The sequence below is a fragment of the Cyprinodon tularosa genome, unplaced genomic scaffold (assembly GCF_016077235.1).
Source record: "Cyprinodon tularosa strain WSP-4 unplaced genomic scaffold, ASM1607723v1 ctg539, whole genome shotgun sequence".
Taxonomy (NCBI): Eukaryota; Metazoa; Chordata; class Actinopteri; order Cyprinodontiformes; family Cyprinodontidae; genus Cyprinodon; species Cyprinodon tularosa.
This window is the reverse complement of record NW_024039273.1, coordinates 509,157-529,859: the sequence shown is the minus strand read 5'-3', so window position 1 is coordinate 529,859 and position 20,703 is coordinate 509,157. Positions and strand designations below refer to the sequence as shown.

The window sequence follows — 20,703 nt, the reverse complement described above, 5'->3', positions numbered from 1 at the left end:
CCAGCTAGTCCATTTTCCGGTGTTTGTCCCCTACGGTGTAGCCCCCCTACCCGGCTGTTAGTCACCTCCCGGCCCTGCTAGTCAAACTACGGCTGCTAGTGGGACCTAGGGCCGGGCTAGTAATTTAACGGTGCTATTTAAAATTACCGGCTGCTGGGTAAATTTAAACCGGTGCTAGTAAAACTATGGCTTCTAGTCCCCAAAACCCGGTTTCTAGTAAAACTACCGGCTGTAGTCATTTTACCGGTTCCCTAGTCGACTACCGGCTGTGTCGCCCTTGGCTGCTAGTGGGATTTCCGGGCTGCTAGCCCGACTAGGCGGGCTAGCCCCACTACCGGCTGCTATTTTTTCCAAATACCGGCTGTAGCCCAACCAAAAGGGGGTTTGCTAGTCAACAAATGGCTGCTAGTCGATAGGGGTGTAGTAAATTTAAACCGGTGCTAGTAAATTTACCGGCTGCTGTAAACTTTTGGTTCTAGTCAATTTAACGGTTTCTATTTAACTCCCGGGTGCTGGGTTCCCCCCCTCCGGGGTTTTCTAGTCAACTACCGGCTGCTAGTGGGACTACGGGGGCTAGTCGATAGGGGCTGCTAGCCCACTACCGGCTGCTAGTCCACTCCCCGGCTGCTAGTCCCCTGGGCTGCTAGCCCCCTTCCGGTGCTAGTCCATACCGGTGTTTAGTCCTTTCCGGCTGCTAGCCCACTCCCGGTGCTAGTCCACTCCCGGCTGTAGTTTCCAAAGGGGCTGCTGGGTCACCTAGGGCTGCTTTGTCCCCTACCGGCTGCTATTTCCACTCCCGGGTGCTAGTCCCCCTACCGGTTCTAGTCATCTACCGGCTGCTAAAAAAAAAAAACCGGCCCTGTTTGTCAAACTCCCGGGGGTGTAGTCCACTACCGGCTGCTATAAAACTATGGCTTGCTAGTTAAATTCGGCGGGTGGGAAATTTTAGGGCCCTGCTAGTAAACTATGGCTTCTAGTCAACTAGGGTTTTTCTAGTGCTTTTTGGGCTGTTTGTCGATAGGGGCGCTAGTCGACTAAGGCTGCTAGTCAATTACCGGCTGCTAGTCCACTACCGGCTGCCAGTCCACTACCGGCTGCCAGTCCACTACCGGCTTGCCGGGTAATTTACGGCTGCTAGTCAAACTCCCGGCTGTAGCCCACTACCGGTGCTGGGTTCCACTCCCGGGGCTGCTAGCCCACTCCCGGTTTGCTGGGTTCCCTCCCGGCTGCTGTAAACTCCCGGTGCTGCCCCACTCCCGGGCTGCTAGTCCCCTACCGGCTGTAGCCCACCTCCCGGGCTGCTGGGTCACCTACCGGCTGCTAGTCCACTACCCGGCCCCGCTGTCCATTTCCGGGGGTTTTTTAGCCCAAAAACCCGGGTTGCTAGTCAACACCGGCTGCAAAGGTAACTCCCGGCTGCTATTTTCCATACCGGCCCTGCTAGTAAACTATGGCTGCTGTTGACACGGCGTTTAGTCAATTCCCGGGGCTGCTAGTCAAAACCGGCTTCTAGTAAACAAACGGCGGGCTAGCAACAACCGGCTTTATTTCAACTCCCGGGGGTTTTCTAGTAACTCCCGGCGGGCTAGTCAAACTAGGGGCTGCTAGTCCCTACCGGTGCTAGTCCCCCCTCCCGGCTGGAGTCACTCCCGGCTGCTAGTAAACTATGGTTTAGTCAATTCCCGGCGGGCTAGTCAAACTAGGGCTTTAGTAAATTTTACCGGTGCTAGTAAACTATGGTTTTAAAAGTCAACTAGGGGGGGTTTTTTCTAGTCAACTACCGGCTTTTAGTAAACCTCCCGGCTTCTGCCCACTCCCGGTGCTTTTTTCCCCCACTCCCGGCGGGCCTAGTCCACTACCGGTGTAGTACCCTCCCGGCGGGCTAGTCACCAAACCGGCTGTTTGTCCCCTCCCGGTTTGCCTAGTCCACTAGGGGGGTTTGCAAAGTCCACTACCGGCTTTAGTATCTCCCGGCTGCTGGGTCAAAAACCCCGGTGCTAGTCAACTCCCGGGGCTGCTAGTCCCCTCCCCCCGGCTGTTTTTAGTCAACTATGGCTGGAGTTGACTACGGCTGCTGGGCAATTCCCGGCTGTAGTCAACTAGGGGCTTCTAGTCAACTCCCGGGTTTTTTTGGGTCGACTAGGGCTGCTAGTCGACTTGGTGCTGTCGACTAAGGCTGCTATTCAATTCCCCGGTCCCTAGTCCATACCGGCCCCAGTCCATTTTAGGGCTGCCAGCCCCACTCCCGGTGCTGTCAACTCCCGGCTGTGGGTCCACTCCCGGTGCTTTTCCACTCCCGGGCCCTCCCTTATTTCCCACTCCGGTTTGTGGGTCCATACCGGCTGCTAGTCAACTACCGGCTGCTAGTCAACTACCGGCTGCTAGTCCACTACCGGCTGCTAGTCAACTACCGGCTGCTAGTCACCTACCGGCTGCTAGTCACCTACCGGCTGCTAGTTGACTACCGGCTGCTAGTCAACTACCGGCTTCTAGTCAACTACCGGCTGCTAGTCCACTACCGGCTGCTAGTCAACTATGGCTGCTAGTCCACTACCGGCTGCTAGTCAATTACCGGCTGCTAGTCAACTATGGCTTCTAGTCAACTACCGGTTTCTAGTCAACTATGGCTGCTAGTCGACTAAGGCTGCTAGTCAATTACCGGCTGCTAGTCAACTATGAGTGCTATTTACCCGCTGGAGACAATCTCTCCTTTGTGATCCAATTTTTTTATGATTTATTTCAATGTCAATTTTGCATTAATCCGAGTTTCCTAATTTCGTTTTGGTAAAGGTGTTCTCTCGGCCACCTGTCCCATCTATGTTCCTATCTATGTCCCTATCTACCTCCCATCTATGTTCCTATCTATGTCCCTATCTACGTCCCATCTATGTTCCTATCTATGTTCCTATCTATGTTCCTATCTACGTCCTATCTACGTCCTATCTATGTTCCTATCTATGTCCTATCCTACCAATTACCATTAGCGCCTGTAAACAACAGTGAGGAGAATGAAGTGACCCGACAGCTCGTCGTTCAGGAAGCAGAGATCTAACACAGGAAACAAAACCTAGTTGAGACCAAAAGAGGAACTAAACTGAGCTTACATTAGAAATAATCTCTAATTAGATGGTGTCTATAAATCTAATCTAAAATCTTAATATCTGACATGGTGGTATGGTGCCCACAGCACAGGAGGAAATCTGCACGTCGCTGCCTGGAACCAAGAATACAGCGACTAAAATAAGTGACAACGTAAAGTAGCACCTCTAGAAGCAGGAAAATTTAGACCAACAGATAAGCTTCTTAACACCTCATTTATTTTATTTTATTTTTGTGTATTTGTCGTTTGCTTTAGGATAAGAAATAATTTAATGAGCTGCAAACTCAATTTCCACCAATCCACATCTCTGATTCATACATGACCAGGAAGACTCAGAGTATTTCTGGTCCATAAACAATTATAAATCACAAAGTACCAGCGGCCTTTAAACTTCACTGCGTTTGTAGTTGGATTTTAGAGACTCAAACACAAATGTGTTTTTTAAGCAAGGATGGTTTGCCACCAATCACAGAGCTCCCTTTTATACGGCAATCATAAGAAAGTTCTTTACGTGGGATGACCCAGATCCCACCTCCTCTGTATCCGCCCCGCTCAGGTACGTGGTGCGGAGCACTTGCACATTCGTTTTAATGAATGAGAACGGTTACCGTATCCACCGCTACACCTCCGAACTTCACCGTCAAAATCAGGAGCCGAGCTCCACTCCGGTCCGGCCGGGTGCAATCGCACCAAACAGGAAAAAGAACATCGAGAAGATCCAGTTTGTCAAATTAAATATGGTATGGACAGATCGGTAACTACAAATTAGAGCATAAATCTTATATATTCCCCAAAACTAACACTGTTTAATTAAAAGATTGGACACAAACTATTGGTACATTAACAAACCAGGAAGCAGATTTCTCATCTCCATCAAAATAACTATTTCATAGAGAGAGGCTTAAAAGTTTAATTAAATCCAGTCACAACTGAGACAATCTGACAATTTCTAAACAAAGTTCTTATGGTGGGCATGGATGAAGAGATGCTGAGTTTGGAAGCAGAGAACAAACCGATTTTGTATGATTATTATTCCTGTTAATAAGACCCACAACAAATAGAAAATGTTTGGGCAGAAACGTGTGTGATTGATGCTGCGATTTAATGATTTAATGTCATATTAAATTAGGCGTTCATTAGCGCATGTTTGAATTAAACAATCATATAGGTCATGCTCGGAGCAGGACGGGAGGAACAGCAGAGGATGGAGGCTTTGCTTGGTGCATGTGTGGATCTTGTGTTTGCATGAATCTTGCTGTGCGTGTGTGGATCTAATATGTGTATTTGTGAAAACTGAGACAGATCTAACTCCATACGAACTCGTCTACGGTTGAAGGTCATCACCAAGAGGAGGGTTTAAACTGCTGCAGCTCTGTCTGTCATCCATGATGGAGACATTTGTGACGCATCAACCCCTATGCAGCCATTCGTGCATCAGGCCTCCTGCAGCTGGACACAGCGCTGGAAAACGAGCTTCCCTCTGCAGAGACACTGATCTGCTGCTACTGGTACCTTTGGGCAGGTTGCAGAAGCCAGCTGGAGCAGAGATGGATGACAGGTTGTCTTCTCCGACCCTCAGCAGGTCCTCGCTCTCGCTGCGGGATTGGAGGCAGCGGTGCTCCAGGTCCCTTGGAGCCAGGAAGGCGCTGGGGTCAAACTTCTCCCGAGGGAATTTGACAATTTTCTGCGACTTTATCCAGCGGCCGTTTACGAACTGGAAGCGCTTCAGGTGAACAATCTGAAGGAAACCAACAGGGCAGATGAGCTGTTCTGTCTCTGATCACAGACGGCTGCAGTGAGAAGGGGAAAGCAGACATCCAGGGCGCAGGAAGGACTCACCAGGATCGGCGGCAGCCTCCAGAGGTCCAGCTTCTTGGTGGCCAGTCGGTGGGTCTTACACTTTGAGCAGTAGTAGAGCTCGTCCTCCCCCAGCTCCTCCTCACTGGTGAAGGCCTTCAGGCAGCTGTCCAGGCTGATGGGCTCAGCCTGAGCGCGGCGGGACTGCTCCACGCTGCAGTGCTCCTCCACGATCTGCAGAGAGGGCGCAGTGTCAGCTGCTGCAGGCCTACACTCAGCCACAGGGTAAAGGTCAATCCAAAAAAGGAATAAAAGTATAAAAAACAATCCACCGCTTGAAGACGTTTCTCTTCCATCCAGGAAGATTTTTCAATTCAAAATGTCAGAAATAGCGTTTAGTTCCAGGTTTTATCCAGCAGCTCAACAAAGCCTGGTTTTAGTTTAGAAAACATGCAAATAGAACCAGAAGAACGGGTCCCCCCCTTTGGAATGGGGGTTGTTAAGATCTTTGTTGGTCTGCAAAACCCGAAAACTGGCCTATGCCTCTGAAAGGGAGTCATTATAGTCATTGTTGGCCTGGCTGATCAGACCATGTTTTAGTCCCCTGCATGGTGGTGGAAGTTGAGAAGCTCCTGGATGGAGGAGAAACGGCTTTAAATTTGGAAACAAAGTCCAGGGGATTGAATTTAACTTTTTTAGAATGATTCTGACCTGGATGACTGAGAATCGTCACCAGCATCAAGATCAGTTCAATTCAGAATTACTTCATTAATCCTAAATGGACATTAGATGTTGCAGATTTTATTATTAACCAGTCCTCTTCTCACACACTTCTGGACGTATAAGTCATTTGGATTCCTAAAGCCTTAAGAGGAGCAGAGGAGACATGGTGGTGGTGGTATGATGGTGTGGGCTGGCTTTAATTACAGACCTGGTTCCATCAGTGCTGGATTCTGCAGGCCCCCTCTGAATGACCCAGAAAAACAAACTCTGGACCTAAAACTAATAAGAAAATCTGATCTAAAAAAAAAAGAAAAGAAAAAGAAATTTGATTCAGGGGGGTGGCCTAGCGGTTAGGGCGTAAAGCTTGGAATCCTGAGGTTCTTAGTTCAAGTCCAACTCCCACAGACTGCCAGTCTAGTTTCCTGAGCAAGACCCTGAACCCCACACTGCTCCCCGGGCGCCGCACAATGGCAGCCCACTGCTTCCCAGGGGAGGGGTTAAAGGCAGAGGGAACTTCTTGCTATTCTGTAATGACAATAAAAGCTGTAAATAAAATAAATATAATAATTCAGATGCTGCAGGGTCACTTTAAATTAAAACCTTCCTGCAAAGGAGAGGGATGATGATGATGATGATGAAGAGCCACCACCAGCTGTGATGCTAAGGCTAACAGAACCAGCTATGAGATGAGGAGCCAGGAGGTATAGCCAGTGGTTTAGATATTATCATTGAAGGAAACCTGCAGAAATCTGCAGGACTTTCCTCTGTAGCGCTCCCAGTAACAGCCAGCATCTTACCCTCTCCTGGGAGGTCTGGTAGCGGAGGTGCAGGGCGGTGGGGTCCCAGTCCACAGCGATGTAGGCGTTCCCTACAGAAGCTCTGTCCTCTGTACACTCAACAGTGCAGCCTCTACAGAACCTGGAAGACAGACAGAGGAGTGACGGACCCTGAGGGATGCTGAGCCCGAGGCAGAGGTCCAGCCTTACCTGTACCAGGGACACCAGGCACACGAATTGCCATCCTTCCCCACGACCCGGAGGGTGAAGGGGTACTGGTAACCCATGCTGTCATCGCTGCAAGGTAGAGAGGGAGAGGAGCGCCATGAGGAACAGAAGCCGCCTCCGTTCTGACTAAACCAACCCTGAGGGACGCCTGGAGCTAAAAACATTCCTGCTTCATTCAAAGGGTTCCTGACGGTCACTCCCACCGACAGGGACCCATGGTCACACTCTGACCATTAAAGATACAGGCAGAAGTAATTCTTCAGAATATATTTGTTATAAAAATATTTAATATTACAGTAACTAAAAAAAAAAAAAAAAATATATATATATATATATATATATATATATATATATATATATATATATATATACATATACATATATATATATATATACATATACATATACATATACATATATATATATATATATATATATATATATATATATATATATATATATATATATATATATATATATATATATACATATATATATACATATATATATATATATATATGTGTGCATTATGTATATGTAATATGTTTTTTAAGTAAGGGGCCATTAGAACTCCCCCCACCCCAACATAAAATGGTTTGACCAGGACAACAATGGGCTGCACCTTTTTTTTTTGTTTTTTCAGCACTAGTGGCTCGTTTTATGGACAGTAGGCTGACAGGAAAGGTGATAGGATAGGAGAGAGGGGGAGAAACATGCGGGAAAGGACCAAAGGTCAGATTCAAACCCAGGTCGGCCACGTCGAGGACTATAGGCTGATTTATACTTTGAAACTAGGTCGTCTGCGTAGGTGTCGCAGTGAACAAAAAGACGTCCCCCCCCTCTCCACAGACGCTCCGCTGCTCCTCTCCTAAATTGTAGGTGACAGCAGACAGGAGGCCGGCTTGTTTTGTTTTTATGACCGAAATTGCAGAAAACAACTCGTGAAGTTTGACCCGCTAGAAGAGCGAGGTGCGCGAGAACGCTGGGACCCTTTTCCCACCTGGATCTCTGCTCTTTTTAGCCCTCATGTCCCTCAGTTGTCGCACAAACTCGCCCCCACTTCCTCTCCGCCTCGCCGGTATCTAGACCCACAGAGTGTAGCACAGATCACGCTGCAATATTGAGCAATAATCAAAAATGTCTGCGTCAGGGAGAATAACCAGCCCTTAAGGCCCCCCAGTTAGTCTGTAGTGATTTTAAATGTCCAGCAGGTGGCAGCATTCAGTAACACAGTATTAATACAGTTGCTGCTTCATGAACATCTCTACTTCAGGAGAGAGGAGCTGCAGGCGGATCTCAGGACTTTATGCTTCTACCTTCAGTGAATCATTAAATAGTTTTGGTGTTAATTAACTTTTTCTTGAAGCCTTCAGTGGGTCAGTTAATCCTGGTTAATTATTCAGCTTTTTCTAGAGGTTAACATCATGAAGCTAAAAATAAATACAGGTGGAAATCAGAGACAGAATAAAAGGCAATAAAGCTGCTGTCACACCTTGTTGATTTAGACCAGCGTATGTCTGATGTACAGACTTAATAGATGTTGGAGATCGGCCTGTTTTCCAGTGTGGTCCTGTTTCTCTGACCGTGACTGAGTGGATGTGCTCTCTTCGTCCTCTGGCATGGGAGCTGCCTTGGAGCTTGTCTGCCTGGCTGTGTGTTTCCTGGACGGGGCCGCCTTTTACAGCTGCTTTTTGTATCTCTGCTTCTGTCTCCTTGAACCCCAGTCGGCCTCGGCAGATGGCCGCTCACACTGAGCCTGGTTCTGCTGGAGGTTTCTTCCTGTTAAAAGGGAGTTTTTCCTCTCCACTGTCGCTACAAGCATGCTTAGTGTGGGGGATTGTATTTGAGTCAATGAGTCAATGCAATCAACTGGTTTTCCTTAGATAGAAAACTTTGTATCAATTTGACTGTATGATCTGGTTGAACTGTAAAGTGCCTTGAGATGACATGTGTTGTGAATTTGGCGCTATATAAATAAACTGAATTGAAATTGAATTGAATAGATAATCTGGTAAAAACGCTGACATACGTTGGATACGTTTCGGGTTCGCTGAAACACGTCGCCATATGATTCCCGCCGTATTCCACCGTCTGCCATCCGTGGTCCATCAGTTCCAGGTCAGTTATCTGATGGCTGCCATCCGTTCAGTGTCAGTTCCTCATCAGTCGTGGCGTCTAGCTGATCCTAAACCTCTGAGTAACTTCTGCGTAACTTATCCAGAACTTCTCTCCAACATATCAGCGTATCTGCCGTGTTCCAGACGAGCGCTGAACGTGTTTCTACCTTCCAGCTACTGTATAATGGCGTATTGGCAGCGTTTTGGTATAAAGGGGGTTCACAGGAGGAAACCGTCAGTTCTCCTCCAGACTTCATCCCCATCATAGGGTGAGCCAGAAGGTGAGTGATGGATCCTCCCTGCGTTCACGCCCACCACCAACACACTTCCTAGCAGACATGACGCTCAATCTGCTGACACCAGAAACCTGCTTTCTTTGTTTATATTCATCTTTGTTTTTTCTCTGCCGGGCGTTTAACAGCAGCTACGTTAATACCGCAATCAAATAAATCTTTTTCTGCAAACCGGGTACCTCCTGCCCCCCCAGGACTCTGTGCATCATTTCCTGGGCATTACGCTGCCGTACATTATGCAGCAGTTAGGCCGTCGTTGGACAGAAGTTCTGGACTCGTTATGAATCCTCTATGTTTACGCCGAGAATAGAAAAGATCCATAGAAAGTTCAGCATCTGCCAGAGTTTAGGAGAATCTGGGACGTCAGGCAGACGCTGGAGAAATCAGGCAGGTGTGACGGAGGCCTAAAGTCTCATTAAATTCTTTCCCTGATTTAAGATAATCTCCATAATCCATAAAAATGTTCAGCACGCAGCTTTAGATTATTTCTCCTTTAGATTAACAGCTGCGATCAGGAGACACTTCAGTTTCTAATCAACGTTGACCGAAGGTCTCCGTCGGACGCCGCGTGCCTCGGCAGCCTAAAAAGGGCGTAGTCCGGGTGATTACCAGTCCTGGGCGTGGTTGCTGGCCTCCTGCGGGGGCAGCGGGCTGGCCAGGCGGGACACCTGGATCCACACTGCGTCATACAGGTCCTTCTTACTGGTGTGGACCGTGCAGGGAACGATGAGAGGCATTCCAAACAGACTGGGCCGGTTCTTCTGAGACGACAGGAAGTAGAGCTCCGTACGCATCTGCAGAGACACAAACACGCGTGTGGCACGTTTACACGTCTGGACACCTCTTCTAAAACCGGCCTGCTTCCGGAGAATTCTCACCATCTTCCTGTGCATGGCGATGATGTACCCGATGAAGGGGCTCTCCTGCACAGGTGTGATGTGTCCGTTGCCAACGCCGTTGACCAGCGGCGTCTCTGGGCTGCTGGCCACCGCCGTGCCAGGCCCCCCGTTAGGGATTAGGTGCCCATTAGCAGGAGAGTCGTTGACCGTTGGCGTGACGTCTGATCAGAGGAGAGAAGGAAACGTACGATGATGATGATGATGCAGACGCCCAGTGAAGAAAGAGCGCAGCGTTGGCGGGGGGGCTAACCTGTGAGCGTCGGGGAGCTCAGAGATGTTGGCGAACCTGGAACCGGCACCTCAAACGCACACAGGAAGCCGTTGACAGAGAGACGGACCTTCTGGTTGTCCTGAGGGAAGTTCTGAACACAGACGGTCCATGTCAGACTGCGGAGCTAGAGCCGGAGGCGGCGAGCGGCTGCCACCGTGTGAGCATACCTTGATGTTGGAAGCGTGGACCTCAGCCAGGAGGATCTGCTCGGGCTTCAGGACGCACAGCTCGCTCAGCAGCTTCTTCAGCCCCGTGTACTTCTCATCCATGTTCAGCCTCAGACCGTAGCGCACCGGCGTGGAGCCGTCCAGTTTAATGACTGCAGAAACAACAACACGCGTTAATGCGGTCCTTCCACCCGACGGGAGCCCCGCCCTGCAGCGTACACACCTGTGATCTCCAGATGCATGGAGCTGTCCATGGGCAGAGGCAGAGACAGGAAGTTGAAGGGGTCAAAGCGGGCGCTGATGTGGCCGCAGGTTTTACACTTCACCTGCGACTTGAGCTGACCGTGGAACAGATCCACCACAATGGAGCGGTTCCTGCGCAGGTGGTTCTCCCAGGCCTGCAGGACGCACAAGAGACAGAAGGTGAATTTAAATGCTGCCATCTTTAAAAATCTTCCATCTTAGTTCAAATCTGTTCCTCTATTTTCATGTTTTGAAATTCATTGATTTAAATCTGGTCTCTTTTCCTCCTGCATGTCTGCCCTCACATTCACTTCTTAAACCACTGCCCTCTACTGCCCCCTGGTGGCTCACATGATCATGTTCATTTCCCCTCCAAACACCAGGGAGCAGCAGCGCCGTTATCAGGGGTCTGCAACCTCTCATAGTTTTACTTCTTTACTTAAAGATGTTATTTATTTGATTTAAACACATTTATTTTAGGATTTGAACTTTATGATGCAGCAATTTTAATCATTAGCTGGAAAATAAACGGAACGAATAAGGAGGATTGATCCAGTGTAACGGAGCTAACTAGCATTAGCTAACACACCAAATACGGCTAAAAACAGCCTGAAACAAAGAAAACGGTTAAAGTCCTTGAAAGACCTAAAACAGCAAAAACATCCATTATAAATAAAACTAATTCATAAATTGATACAATGTATCAGAGATAAAAAAAAAAGATCTTTTAGAAAATAAAGCAAAAAAATTATTTAATGAGAATATTTTTTTATATATTCATTCTAACTTTATCAGTAACTGTATTCATTTAATTATTTTTAATAAAACACCTCTGAGTGAGACACTTAGTAAGGAAATATTGGGAATAGACCCAACAACCCCAGTAGTTTATATCAGAGGCAGAAACCAAGTCTGGACACATTAGCGCGTTTCATCGGATATGATGACGTCTTCTGCTCTCCCACCATGAAAACATTGGTTTGATCAATTGGCCTTTTTCTTCTTCTGCTTCTCTGAGGTCAGTGGGCGGATTTACCATTAGGAAAAAACTAGATGCCTAGGGCCCCAAGTTCCTGGGGGCCCCATAAAACTGTGTTTTCCTGTATGGTTAATACAACTATTCCTTATTTGTGCACATTAATTATGTTTTTGATAAAAATCCTTTGGCTAAAATGCCATCAGAACGCTGATAATATTAAGTGTGTCTCAGCCCCCCCCCCTTCAGTGTCCACCATATTGGATCAGTCCATTTGCTGCACATGTTCAGAAAGGTCCAAACAGACAGCAGCAAACCATTTGAAAACAAACCATGCAAAGAGCAGTGTTGCCAACTTAGCGCTTTAGTCGCTATATTTAGCCACTTTTCAGACCCCTCTAGCACTTTGATTTCTAAAAAGCTCCTAGCGCCAAATCTAGAGACTTTTTTCTGCTACTGGAGACTTTGGAGACAACATCTAAAAGCAGCGAACTCTGCTCTCCAGAGCGAGTAGATTGGTAACCCCGCCTCCTGCTCTCCTCTATCTTGTCTGCTGTCATGATTCATGCAGCTATTATTTCATCCAAATGAAAAATGGAGAACAGATAAGCAGATCGTGGCTTGTCTACAGTGAAAAGAAGGACTGGGTTATTTACTTTGGCCTTTTTGGAAACACAGGAAGGAGCAATCAGCTAAGTGAGCTTAGTGCTTGGAAAAAATCTTTCATTCCTTTAGAGACAGCATGAAAAGTCAGCTGAGTACAAAACATAGAGAGGAAAACAAGAAGAAAAGGGACAAGAAGAGAGGGACACAACCTAGAACAGATAATGGATGTCTATTCTATTAACATTTCTCTATCTGTAGAACGGGGCTGTTTCACGTGTTTTCCCCTGCCTGTTCTTGCCTAGGGCCCCAAATTTCCTAAATCCGCCCCTGTCTGAGATGATAATCCTGCCCTAAAGTCTAAATTCACAGATAAATTGTGGGTTTAGTTCAGTTAGGAGGTTAAAATCATCTGCTGTGTGTCAGACCTCAGAAGCCACCTCCCAGTCGGGCCGTCCGTCGCTGTCCTTCAGCTCCACATAAGGCTTCTCATGGACCCGGTTCAGATCTTCATGGAGGCCGTCGAGGAGGAACGCCAGCAGCTCCTGGGAGTCCTGCTGCTGGAAGCCGTTGAAACGCGGGGCGTACTTCGCTATCGTCCACTGAGGAGAAAGCAGGTAATTAATGTGGTTAATTATCACTTTGCTTTAATTGAAGGAAACAGAAAACGGCGCAGCCAGCAGCCAACGCCAGCAGGAGGGCCGGCGTGCTGAGGCCAGGCAGATTGGAAGGGAACTTCACCCTGAGTTTGAGTGGCGCTACGCTCTTCTGCGTCCCGCTCCACAGCTCCATCACCAGGTCTCCGTAACACTTGGCCATGTGGCCCCTCATCCCGATGGGGTTGGTCCTGGGAGGGAAACGGGAGACAGTGAGCAGGATGGAAACGCTGGACCAAGCTGAGGGCCGCCATAAGATCACCTGTTGAGCTCGTAGAGGTGTCGTCCTGAAAGGAAGTAGTCGGACAGCGGCTTGGTGTTGCTCACGCACTGAATGCTGGAGTTCATGAAGCACGTGTTGCCAAGGTTACTGAGGCCGGTCGCACCTTTCTCAGTGGGAACTAGGAAACAAAATTTAACTTTAATCTAATTATCATCTAATGATATAAGAGACAAACATGTTTGGTTCCCCAATAATGCAGCAACCAAAGAGTTTAACTTCATCCCGGGAAATTAATCAACTTTAATTAGTAACGTTTTCAGATCAAAAGCTTAGAAGCTACAAATATGATTCACTTCAAAATTAACCTAAAACCTTATTGGTTATCATTTCAAAAAACGATCTAAAAACGTATAAAAAAATCTTTAAAAAGTCTTTCATTTGAAGAACTGAATCCCTGAGATAATTAGATATTACGCACTTCAAACAAGACATTTTTTATTGTTTAAACATAAATCAAACATCTATATAATTGTTTTATTTTTTAATCATGAATCATCTGATTCCATTTAGCAGATGGCCTCTCCCTCTCAAACCAACATCAAATACACTTAGCTGAACATAAATGAACTGATATTTAATTTTTGTTGCATCCTTCATTCAGAAGTGGAGAAGAAGCCCCTCCCCCTCCTGCCCGTTTCCCAGACAACCAGCTCACACTTTGCATCTGCTCTACAGATGCTGACAGAGTGCAGGCTGTGGGTCTCTGCTGGTGGACACTAACTGGAAGAGGCGCTCCACTGGTTCCAACTGGCCCTCTGACGCCATCATGGAGGTCAGTAAAGATTCTGGAGAACCTGAAGTTCAACTCATAACACCTGAAGCTGTGACCTCAGAATGTGACTGAAGCAGAAGCAGTCTGAGGTTTGGACAATAGGAAACAGCTGCAGCTGATCCAGCATCCACCCCAGCAGACCCAGTCAGAGCTCCTCACATTAACTGACCTTTGTGTCGGTCCATTTTACTGCTGTTGGCGATGAAGGACATCTCCTCCGGCCAGCTCATGTCTTTGTTTCTCACTGTGGAGGGGGGAGCAGAGAGATGACATGGTTACTGACCACCGGCAGCAGATGGACGGATGATCTGGAGAAGCTCTCATACCCTCAATAACCAGCTGCTGCTCATCATGGATCTTCAGACTCTCCAGTGTGTGGTCTTCATCATCCAGCAGGGTGAGGTAGTTCTGAAGGACAAACATTAAATAACTGACTGACCAACGCCATTCTGCCTGAAGTTCCAGAATCTCCTAAACTCTGGCAGACGCTGAACTTTCTATGGATTCTTTCTATTCTGAGCGTAAACAGAGGATTCATAACGAGTCCAGAACTTCTGTCCAACGACGGCCTAACTTCTGCATAACGCACGGCAGTGTGATGCCCAGGAAATGATGCACAGCGTCCTGAGGGGGGCAGGAGGCGCTCGGAGGTGCCTGGTCTGCAGACAAATATTTATTTGATCGCGGTATTAACCTACAGTGGGGGAAATAAGTATTTGACCCCTTGCTGATTTTGCAGGTTTTCCCACTTCCAAAGAATGCAATGATCTATAATTTTAATCATATGTACATTCTAACAGTGAGACAGAATCCCAAAGAAAATTCTAGAAATTCACATCATATGGATGTTGTCATATGGATAAGTCTGGAGGAGAACTGACGGTTTCCTCCCCCTTTATACCAAACGCTGCCAATACGCCATTATACAGTAGAGAAGTTCTGGATAAGTTACGCAGAAGTTACTCGACTGATGAGGAACTGACACTGAACGGATGTCGACCATCAGATAACTGACCTGGAACTGATGGACCACGGATCGCAGACGCTGGCATAGGGCGGGACATTTGGAGCATGCTCAAAATCTCTCGAGGTAAGTTGGCGTGTTTCAGCGTATCCATAACTTATCCAATGTATGCCAGAGTTTTTGCCAGAGTTTTTCTATGTCAGGTACGCTGGTCTAAATGATCAGGCTGTGACGGGGGCTTTAGCAGTGAACTAATCGGAGTCATTTTAAATGTTTCTGTCTCTAATTAACCTGATTTTCTTTATTTAGTTGCTCAACCAATTGATCTGAGATCCGTTATAATCATAACTGACCCACAGATCCACGATCGTTTCCTTATAAGGAAAGCTACCATCCGCCCCCTGGTGGTCGCTCACCTCACTGTTGTAGAGCCACAGCCTCATGTCCTCCTCCTTGATGCGGAGCCGCTGAGACAGGTACAGGTGGATGTCCTTGATGGTGCCCATGCGGCTGAAGCAGCCGGTGTAAGCCAGCATCCTCTTGAGGGGAGCGTTTGGAGAAGGAACGTTTCCTGGAAGGAAAAAACACGGATCTGATCAGGAGGAAACCTCGCTGGACGGCAGCAAAGGAGAAGCAGAACAAGCTCACAACAGCCATCAGCTGATTGAGGATTAGTTGTAAGAAAGCAGCAAGAAAGGGACCGATTGGTCAATCAGTGCAGGCATGATTGGTCAGATAATCAGTGAATCAACCTGGCAAATTCTGGACTCTGAAATCAAACAATCAATTAGTCCTGTTATGTGGTTCTTCAGCGCTAGTTTCATTCCCTCCTTCACAGCTTTGCTCTTCCAGCCTGAGCATCATCAGGCCAGGGCTGGATGCTGCTCCCCAGGGGGCCGGGAGCTGATGACAGCATGAGGGAAAGTGGAGGCAGAAACCCGATCTGTTGACATGATTAATAGGAGCGGTGAGGTCACCCTGAGCTTCCCCAAGCAGATTAGGGTGGAGGGATGAGAAATGAAACCGGAGGTGAAGGGAAAGAGGAAGGAGGCTGAGATGGACCAACCCGCTGCAGCCTGCTTCATGTTCCCTGCTCAGTTCAGTCCTTATCAAACAGCTGACCTTTGACCTGATGGGGACAGTCTGGACTTGGTAGCCTTCCTGCCACTCGGTCCAACCCTTTCTACATAGACTGCTCTCTGCTACAGTCAGGTAGGCCATGATGCTGACCAAGAATGAAGCCAAACGCTGGAACCTTTCAGTGATAACAGGAAGGGCAGCTTTAAAAACCAGCATCCTTTTCCTTAAAGTCATGGCTTTTCTCAGACATGTAGTAAACTAAAGGAGGGGGAATGGCCTCTGCAGACATTCTGCTTATAAACGGAAGTCGGGTCCAATCAGACCTTTAAACAATATTCACTAAACCTTTTCTCGTTTTCTTTCACAGGCAAACAACACAAAGCTGTGAAGGCAGGAAAAACTACAGCTTCCATAATGATTAGCTTCTCCAGGGCTACTGGTCCCCCCGCCCGCCCACTCCAGAGTGGATCAGTCCACACAAGGGAGATTAACGGAGGGAGATGCGGGATTGTTCAAGAAGCAGTGATCGACGGCTAGCTGGGTTCTTGCTGCAGGCTTACGTTACCTCTGGGTGGGGGCAAATACGGTGGGAACATTCGCAGGCTGGTCATACCCATATTGACCCAGATGTTGGACTGGGGGGAGCGCGTGGCCGGCTGCTGGCGGAGGAAGAGGAGGTAGCGGGGGAAGAGCTCCAGCTCTGCTTGACCTGTCTTGCTTTCCAGGATGACCTGCAGAAGAGGAAAGTTATGGCAGCGGAGAAACCCAAGCCCAGAAAGCCCCCCCAACCTGACTGGACTGAGCCTCACTTCCTAAAACTGGCAGCTGGTTTCATAGCAGAGCCGCCGTTCATTCTGTTTAATCTTTCAACTGAAAACAAAGACATCCCGTCTATTTGGAAATCAGTATTCGTCCTTCCTTTATTAAAATGAGGCGATCCATCAGTTCTTAACAATTATAGGCAAATTTCTAATTTATATGTTTTATCTAAAATTCTGGATCTCTTGTTTATGATCAATTGAAAGAGTTCCTCTGTTTAAATTAAATTCTTTCTAAATATCAATCAGGTTTCAGAAAGAAACACAGCAGCACTATTACTGCTACTGGGAAGGTGATAAATGATATAATTATAACACTTGATAAAAACAGGACTATGCTTCACCTTTTATTGATCTTTTAAAAGCTTCTGACATCGTAGACCTGCTATTTTAAAACGCGGCTACTTCTCATTAGCCTGTCAGAGCAGGCGGCTGATTGGTTTTCAAATTATCTAGAAAACTGGTCCCAGTGTATCAAATGGGAGGGGCTTTGTTCTGAATCTGTTACTGTTCACAGGGGGGTGCCACAAGGCTCTGTTTTGGGCCCCCTCTTATTTATCTTGTACATCAACAATGTTGAACTAAATGTCTCTGATGCTAATATGCGTTTTTATGCCGATGATAGAGTTATTTATTGCTTTGGGTCGTCTCTTCAACAGGCTATTCATTCCCTACAGAAAGCATTTGTTGCTGCACAGGATTCATTTATTAATCTTAAATTGTTTCTTAATCCTGACAAAACAAAGTTAATGTTGTTTTCTAATAATAGGAAGGTTCCTCAAACCCTTCCAGTAGAGTCCACTCTGGAGGGGAATGTCATTGGAATGGAACATCAATATAAATACCTTGGAACTGGAATTAATGACTCCCTCACCTTCAAACCTTTTATTGATAAACTTGTTAAGAAATTAAAAGTTAAACTGAGCTTCTTCTATTATAATAAGACATGTTTTTCTTTTGGAGTAAAAGGCGTCTCGTCTCTGCCACCTTTTTTATCAGAATGCTTCTTCTTCATGTCTTCAAATGTTGGACTCTGTTTCCCATGCTTCATTAAGGTTCATCACAGACTATAGAGTCATGACATCACTGGTACCTGTCCTCTCAGGTGGAATGGCCCTCCCTCTCTACCAGAAGGCAGTGTCATTGCTACACGTTTATTTCCGAGGCCCTTCTTGGCTTACTGCCCTGTAACGTTTGTACCTTCCTTCCCCAGTAAAGCACGGCTTCTTCTGCCCTGAGATCCACCATCAGCTGTTGCTCTCTGTTCCTTTAGCCCGACCTTCTATAAAGTCATGAATCTTTAGACACCTGCAGCCCGACATGCACGGGTCCCAATCCACGGGGCCCCTGGATAGGACGGGGCCCCTGGAGCGGCACCTCTAAAACAATTTCAATCCATTCTGTTCACATGTGAAGAGAAAATTCTGAAGGCCCCAGATCCAGACTGTCCGTGTGGTTTTAGTCCCAGAATTCGCTACATCTAGTTTGATGTGATTTGGTTGGGTTTCTGTTAGAGGGGAGGAGCTAACAGGACTAATAAAGCTGTCTGGATGTGAACCTGAAGAGGTCAGCTGATGGTTCTGCTTCGCTGCTCTGTTGGGCTGCGATCTGAGTGGCCACTGCGCTGCGTTCACTCACCGATCGAGGCAGGCTCAGGTTGGCACCGTACCAGTGGTAGAGGGCCCGCCACACCGGCTCTGGCACCATCTCAAAATCTCTGCCAGGAACCAGCTGCAGAGAGCGCCTCAGCCTACCGCCCTCCATGGTTAACGTTGGGGCCTGCGGGGGACAGAGCACAGCAACCACGTAAGCATGGAAGAAAAAAAGCAGAGAAAAGAGGCTGCTGTCGCTTTGGATTACACATGATAGCCTGAGACGGTCTGCTAGAGCTGCAGGGGAGCTGGAAGCCTTCTATTATTACCATAAACACCAGAGATCAATGGCTGCTTCCAGACCAGAAAACACACAGATGGGGATTCAGTCAGCATCTCTGCTAGAAAACTCAAATCAAGCTGCAAAGTGGAACAGCTTTTTAGATCCATATCGCTGCAGACTAATGATTCCTAAATGACTGGAAGGTAAACCAGGGAGGAGGCAGCACAGCTTCTCTTCTCAGAGCCCAAACATGGAAGAAGCAAAGCTGATTAACCCTATAATGCCAAATGTATCATATTTGATACATACGGTTTCTGAAATGTTTTGCGTCTGACACCTTTTGCATAATTTAATGGTAAAAACTTTGCTCAAAATCCTATTGTACACAATCAGATATACCTGATAAGACAGGGCAGAAGACTACACAAAAAAATAATATTGACTTATCGCATAGTAATAAATTATTAATATCAAAAATGTATTTCTATTTTTTCTTTTTCCATATTTTGTTAAAAGGCCAAATAAGGACTTCAAACCAAAAAAAGTAATTTTCTGTTTTGTTTTATTCTTGGATCGGGCTTTAAAGGGTTAAAGCAAAGACATGTTGGAGAACTGTGGAAAAACTGTGGAAAATCGGAGAAAGTGAAAATTAAATTTGCTAAAAGGGAAATCTGAAAAGTGTGGCGTGCTTTGCTTTGACCCCTTCAGAGCTGCAGCCCCTCAGCCTCTGAAGAAACACTCCTGATGCAGACGTTAAACAGTCAGAGACCTTTCAGCAAAGCAGATGTGTTACAGGTGTTCTACCAAACATCAGATCCATGCAGTCCTCTGGTTTGGATCTAACTTTAAAGGGACGGGAGGGAAATGAGATCTTTAAAATGATGTTTCATGTTTGCTCCACTTTGCAGCGATGATCTACTTTCTGTTGGTTTATTAGATTCTTTATGAGATCCACTGAAATCCAGAGAAGCAAAGTATAAATACTTCCTTACTTAAGTAGAAATGTTGTCTATACTTTACTGCAGTAATTATTCTATAGACAACTTTTTCCTTCTACTCCTGGGATTTTAAAAATAGCCTCCTTAGATTTGTTTCATATAAGCTGATTTTCATTCTGGCCTGTTGGTATTTAAGAAATAAATAAAAATTATTTCACCCAGAAAATTTCTTTGTGGTTGGACTCGGTGCTGCCCCAACCTGTTGCTCACCACAAACCAAAATAAATAGTTTTTCCAGATGATGCAAAGTTAAATGTGACACTGTTACCATTAGTTATAAAACTAAGAAAATAAAGTCTAAGGAAGTTATCATCCACAATGGTAGAAAAATGTTCCTTTAATAGAGTAGAGCAGTAAACCTTCTGACCTTAACAGGTTTTACTGAATTACTTTTATACTTTAAGTAGTTTAAAATTCTTTTTCTGGAGTAAAAAGCTGAAGTTGATCCTCTAACTTCTCCAAAAGTCTTTTTAAACAGCAGGATTTATTCTGCAGGAATAAAGATGAATATCTGGACATCTCTGATGAAATGTTTGGAAAGTTGTAAATCAGTAAACAAACGCTGGAAGTGAAGGAGAATCGGTTCCGTGACCCAAATGAACCTAAAGCCATCAGTCATCAGCCTGGTTCTGCTCGAACAGCTGATCCAGTTCTTCCACTGAGGCGAGTGTAGAATGGGAGAGGAGTGCTTGCCTTTATGGGCTCGGTGGTGACCAGGGACTGGTTGTCGATGGCTCCGGGTCTCTGTGCCGTCAGCTGGGAGGGCAGGTGGCCGTTGGCTGCAGAGAAGCACTGATTGTTGTTTTCCGATAGGTTGTGTTGACGGGCGAAGCAGCTCTCTGCTGCTGAGGGAGCGAGCTGAGGACTCAGTGCTGCTGGGGGTGAAAGGAGGATAGGAGATCAACAACCACAGCAAACACCCTGAAACACGCTCTGAATCAGCAGAACTGTGAAAGCAGCACTGAAGCATAACGCTCATCTGGAAACAGCAGCTAAATAATTCATGTTTCAATGGGAGAAAAACGAGCTGCTCTTTACAGGAAGGAGACATATTTAGCGTTTTA

The 20,703-nt window shown here is 46.6% G+C and overlaps 1 protein-coding gene across 6 annotated transcripts in view; it reads right to left on the bottom strand.

Moving 5' to 3' along the window:
* The window catches only part of usp32 (ubiquitin specific peptidase 32), a 78,271-nt gene that overhangs the window by 5,369 nt on the left and 52,199 nt on the right, over positions 1-20,703 (bottom strand). For 3 of the 6 annotated variants that reach the window (XM_038304595.1, XM_038304597.1, XM_038304600.1), the window contains 18 exons: positions 20,333-20,514; positions 18,405-18,545; positions 16,514-16,679; positions 15,285-15,439; positions 14,231-14,312; positions 14,074-14,148; positions 13,112-13,250; positions 12,935-13,040; positions 12,622-12,795; positions 10,595-10,769; positions 10,372-10,523; positions 10,184-10,295; positions 9,913-10,094; positions 9,644-9,828; positions 6,607-6,693; positions 6,418-6,538; positions 4,940-5,131; positions 4,613-4,838 (listed from right to left, as the gene is read on the bottom strand). In XM_038304595.1, coding sequence (XP_038160523.1) covers positions 4,613-4,838; positions 4,940-5,131; positions 6,418-6,538; positions 6,607-6,693; positions 9,644-9,828; positions 9,913-10,094; positions 10,184-10,295; positions 10,372-10,523; positions 10,595-10,769; positions 12,622-12,795; positions 12,935-13,040; positions 13,112-13,250; positions 14,074-14,148; positions 14,231-14,312; positions 15,285-15,439; positions 16,514-16,679; positions 18,405-18,545; positions 20,333-20,514 — 2,652 coding nt within the window. The remainder of the gene's footprint in view (positions 1-4,612; positions 4,839-4,939; positions 5,132-6,417; positions 6,539-6,606; positions 6,694-9,643; positions 9,829-9,912; positions 10,095-10,183; positions 10,296-10,371; positions 10,524-10,594; positions 10,770-12,621; positions 12,796-12,934; positions 13,041-13,111; positions 13,251-14,073; positions 14,149-14,230; positions 14,313-15,284; positions 15,440-16,513; positions 16,680-18,404; positions 18,546-20,332; positions 20,515-20,703) is intronic. The other 3 variants (XM_038304598.1, XM_038304596.1, XM_038304599.1) reach the window with 3 other exon arrangements.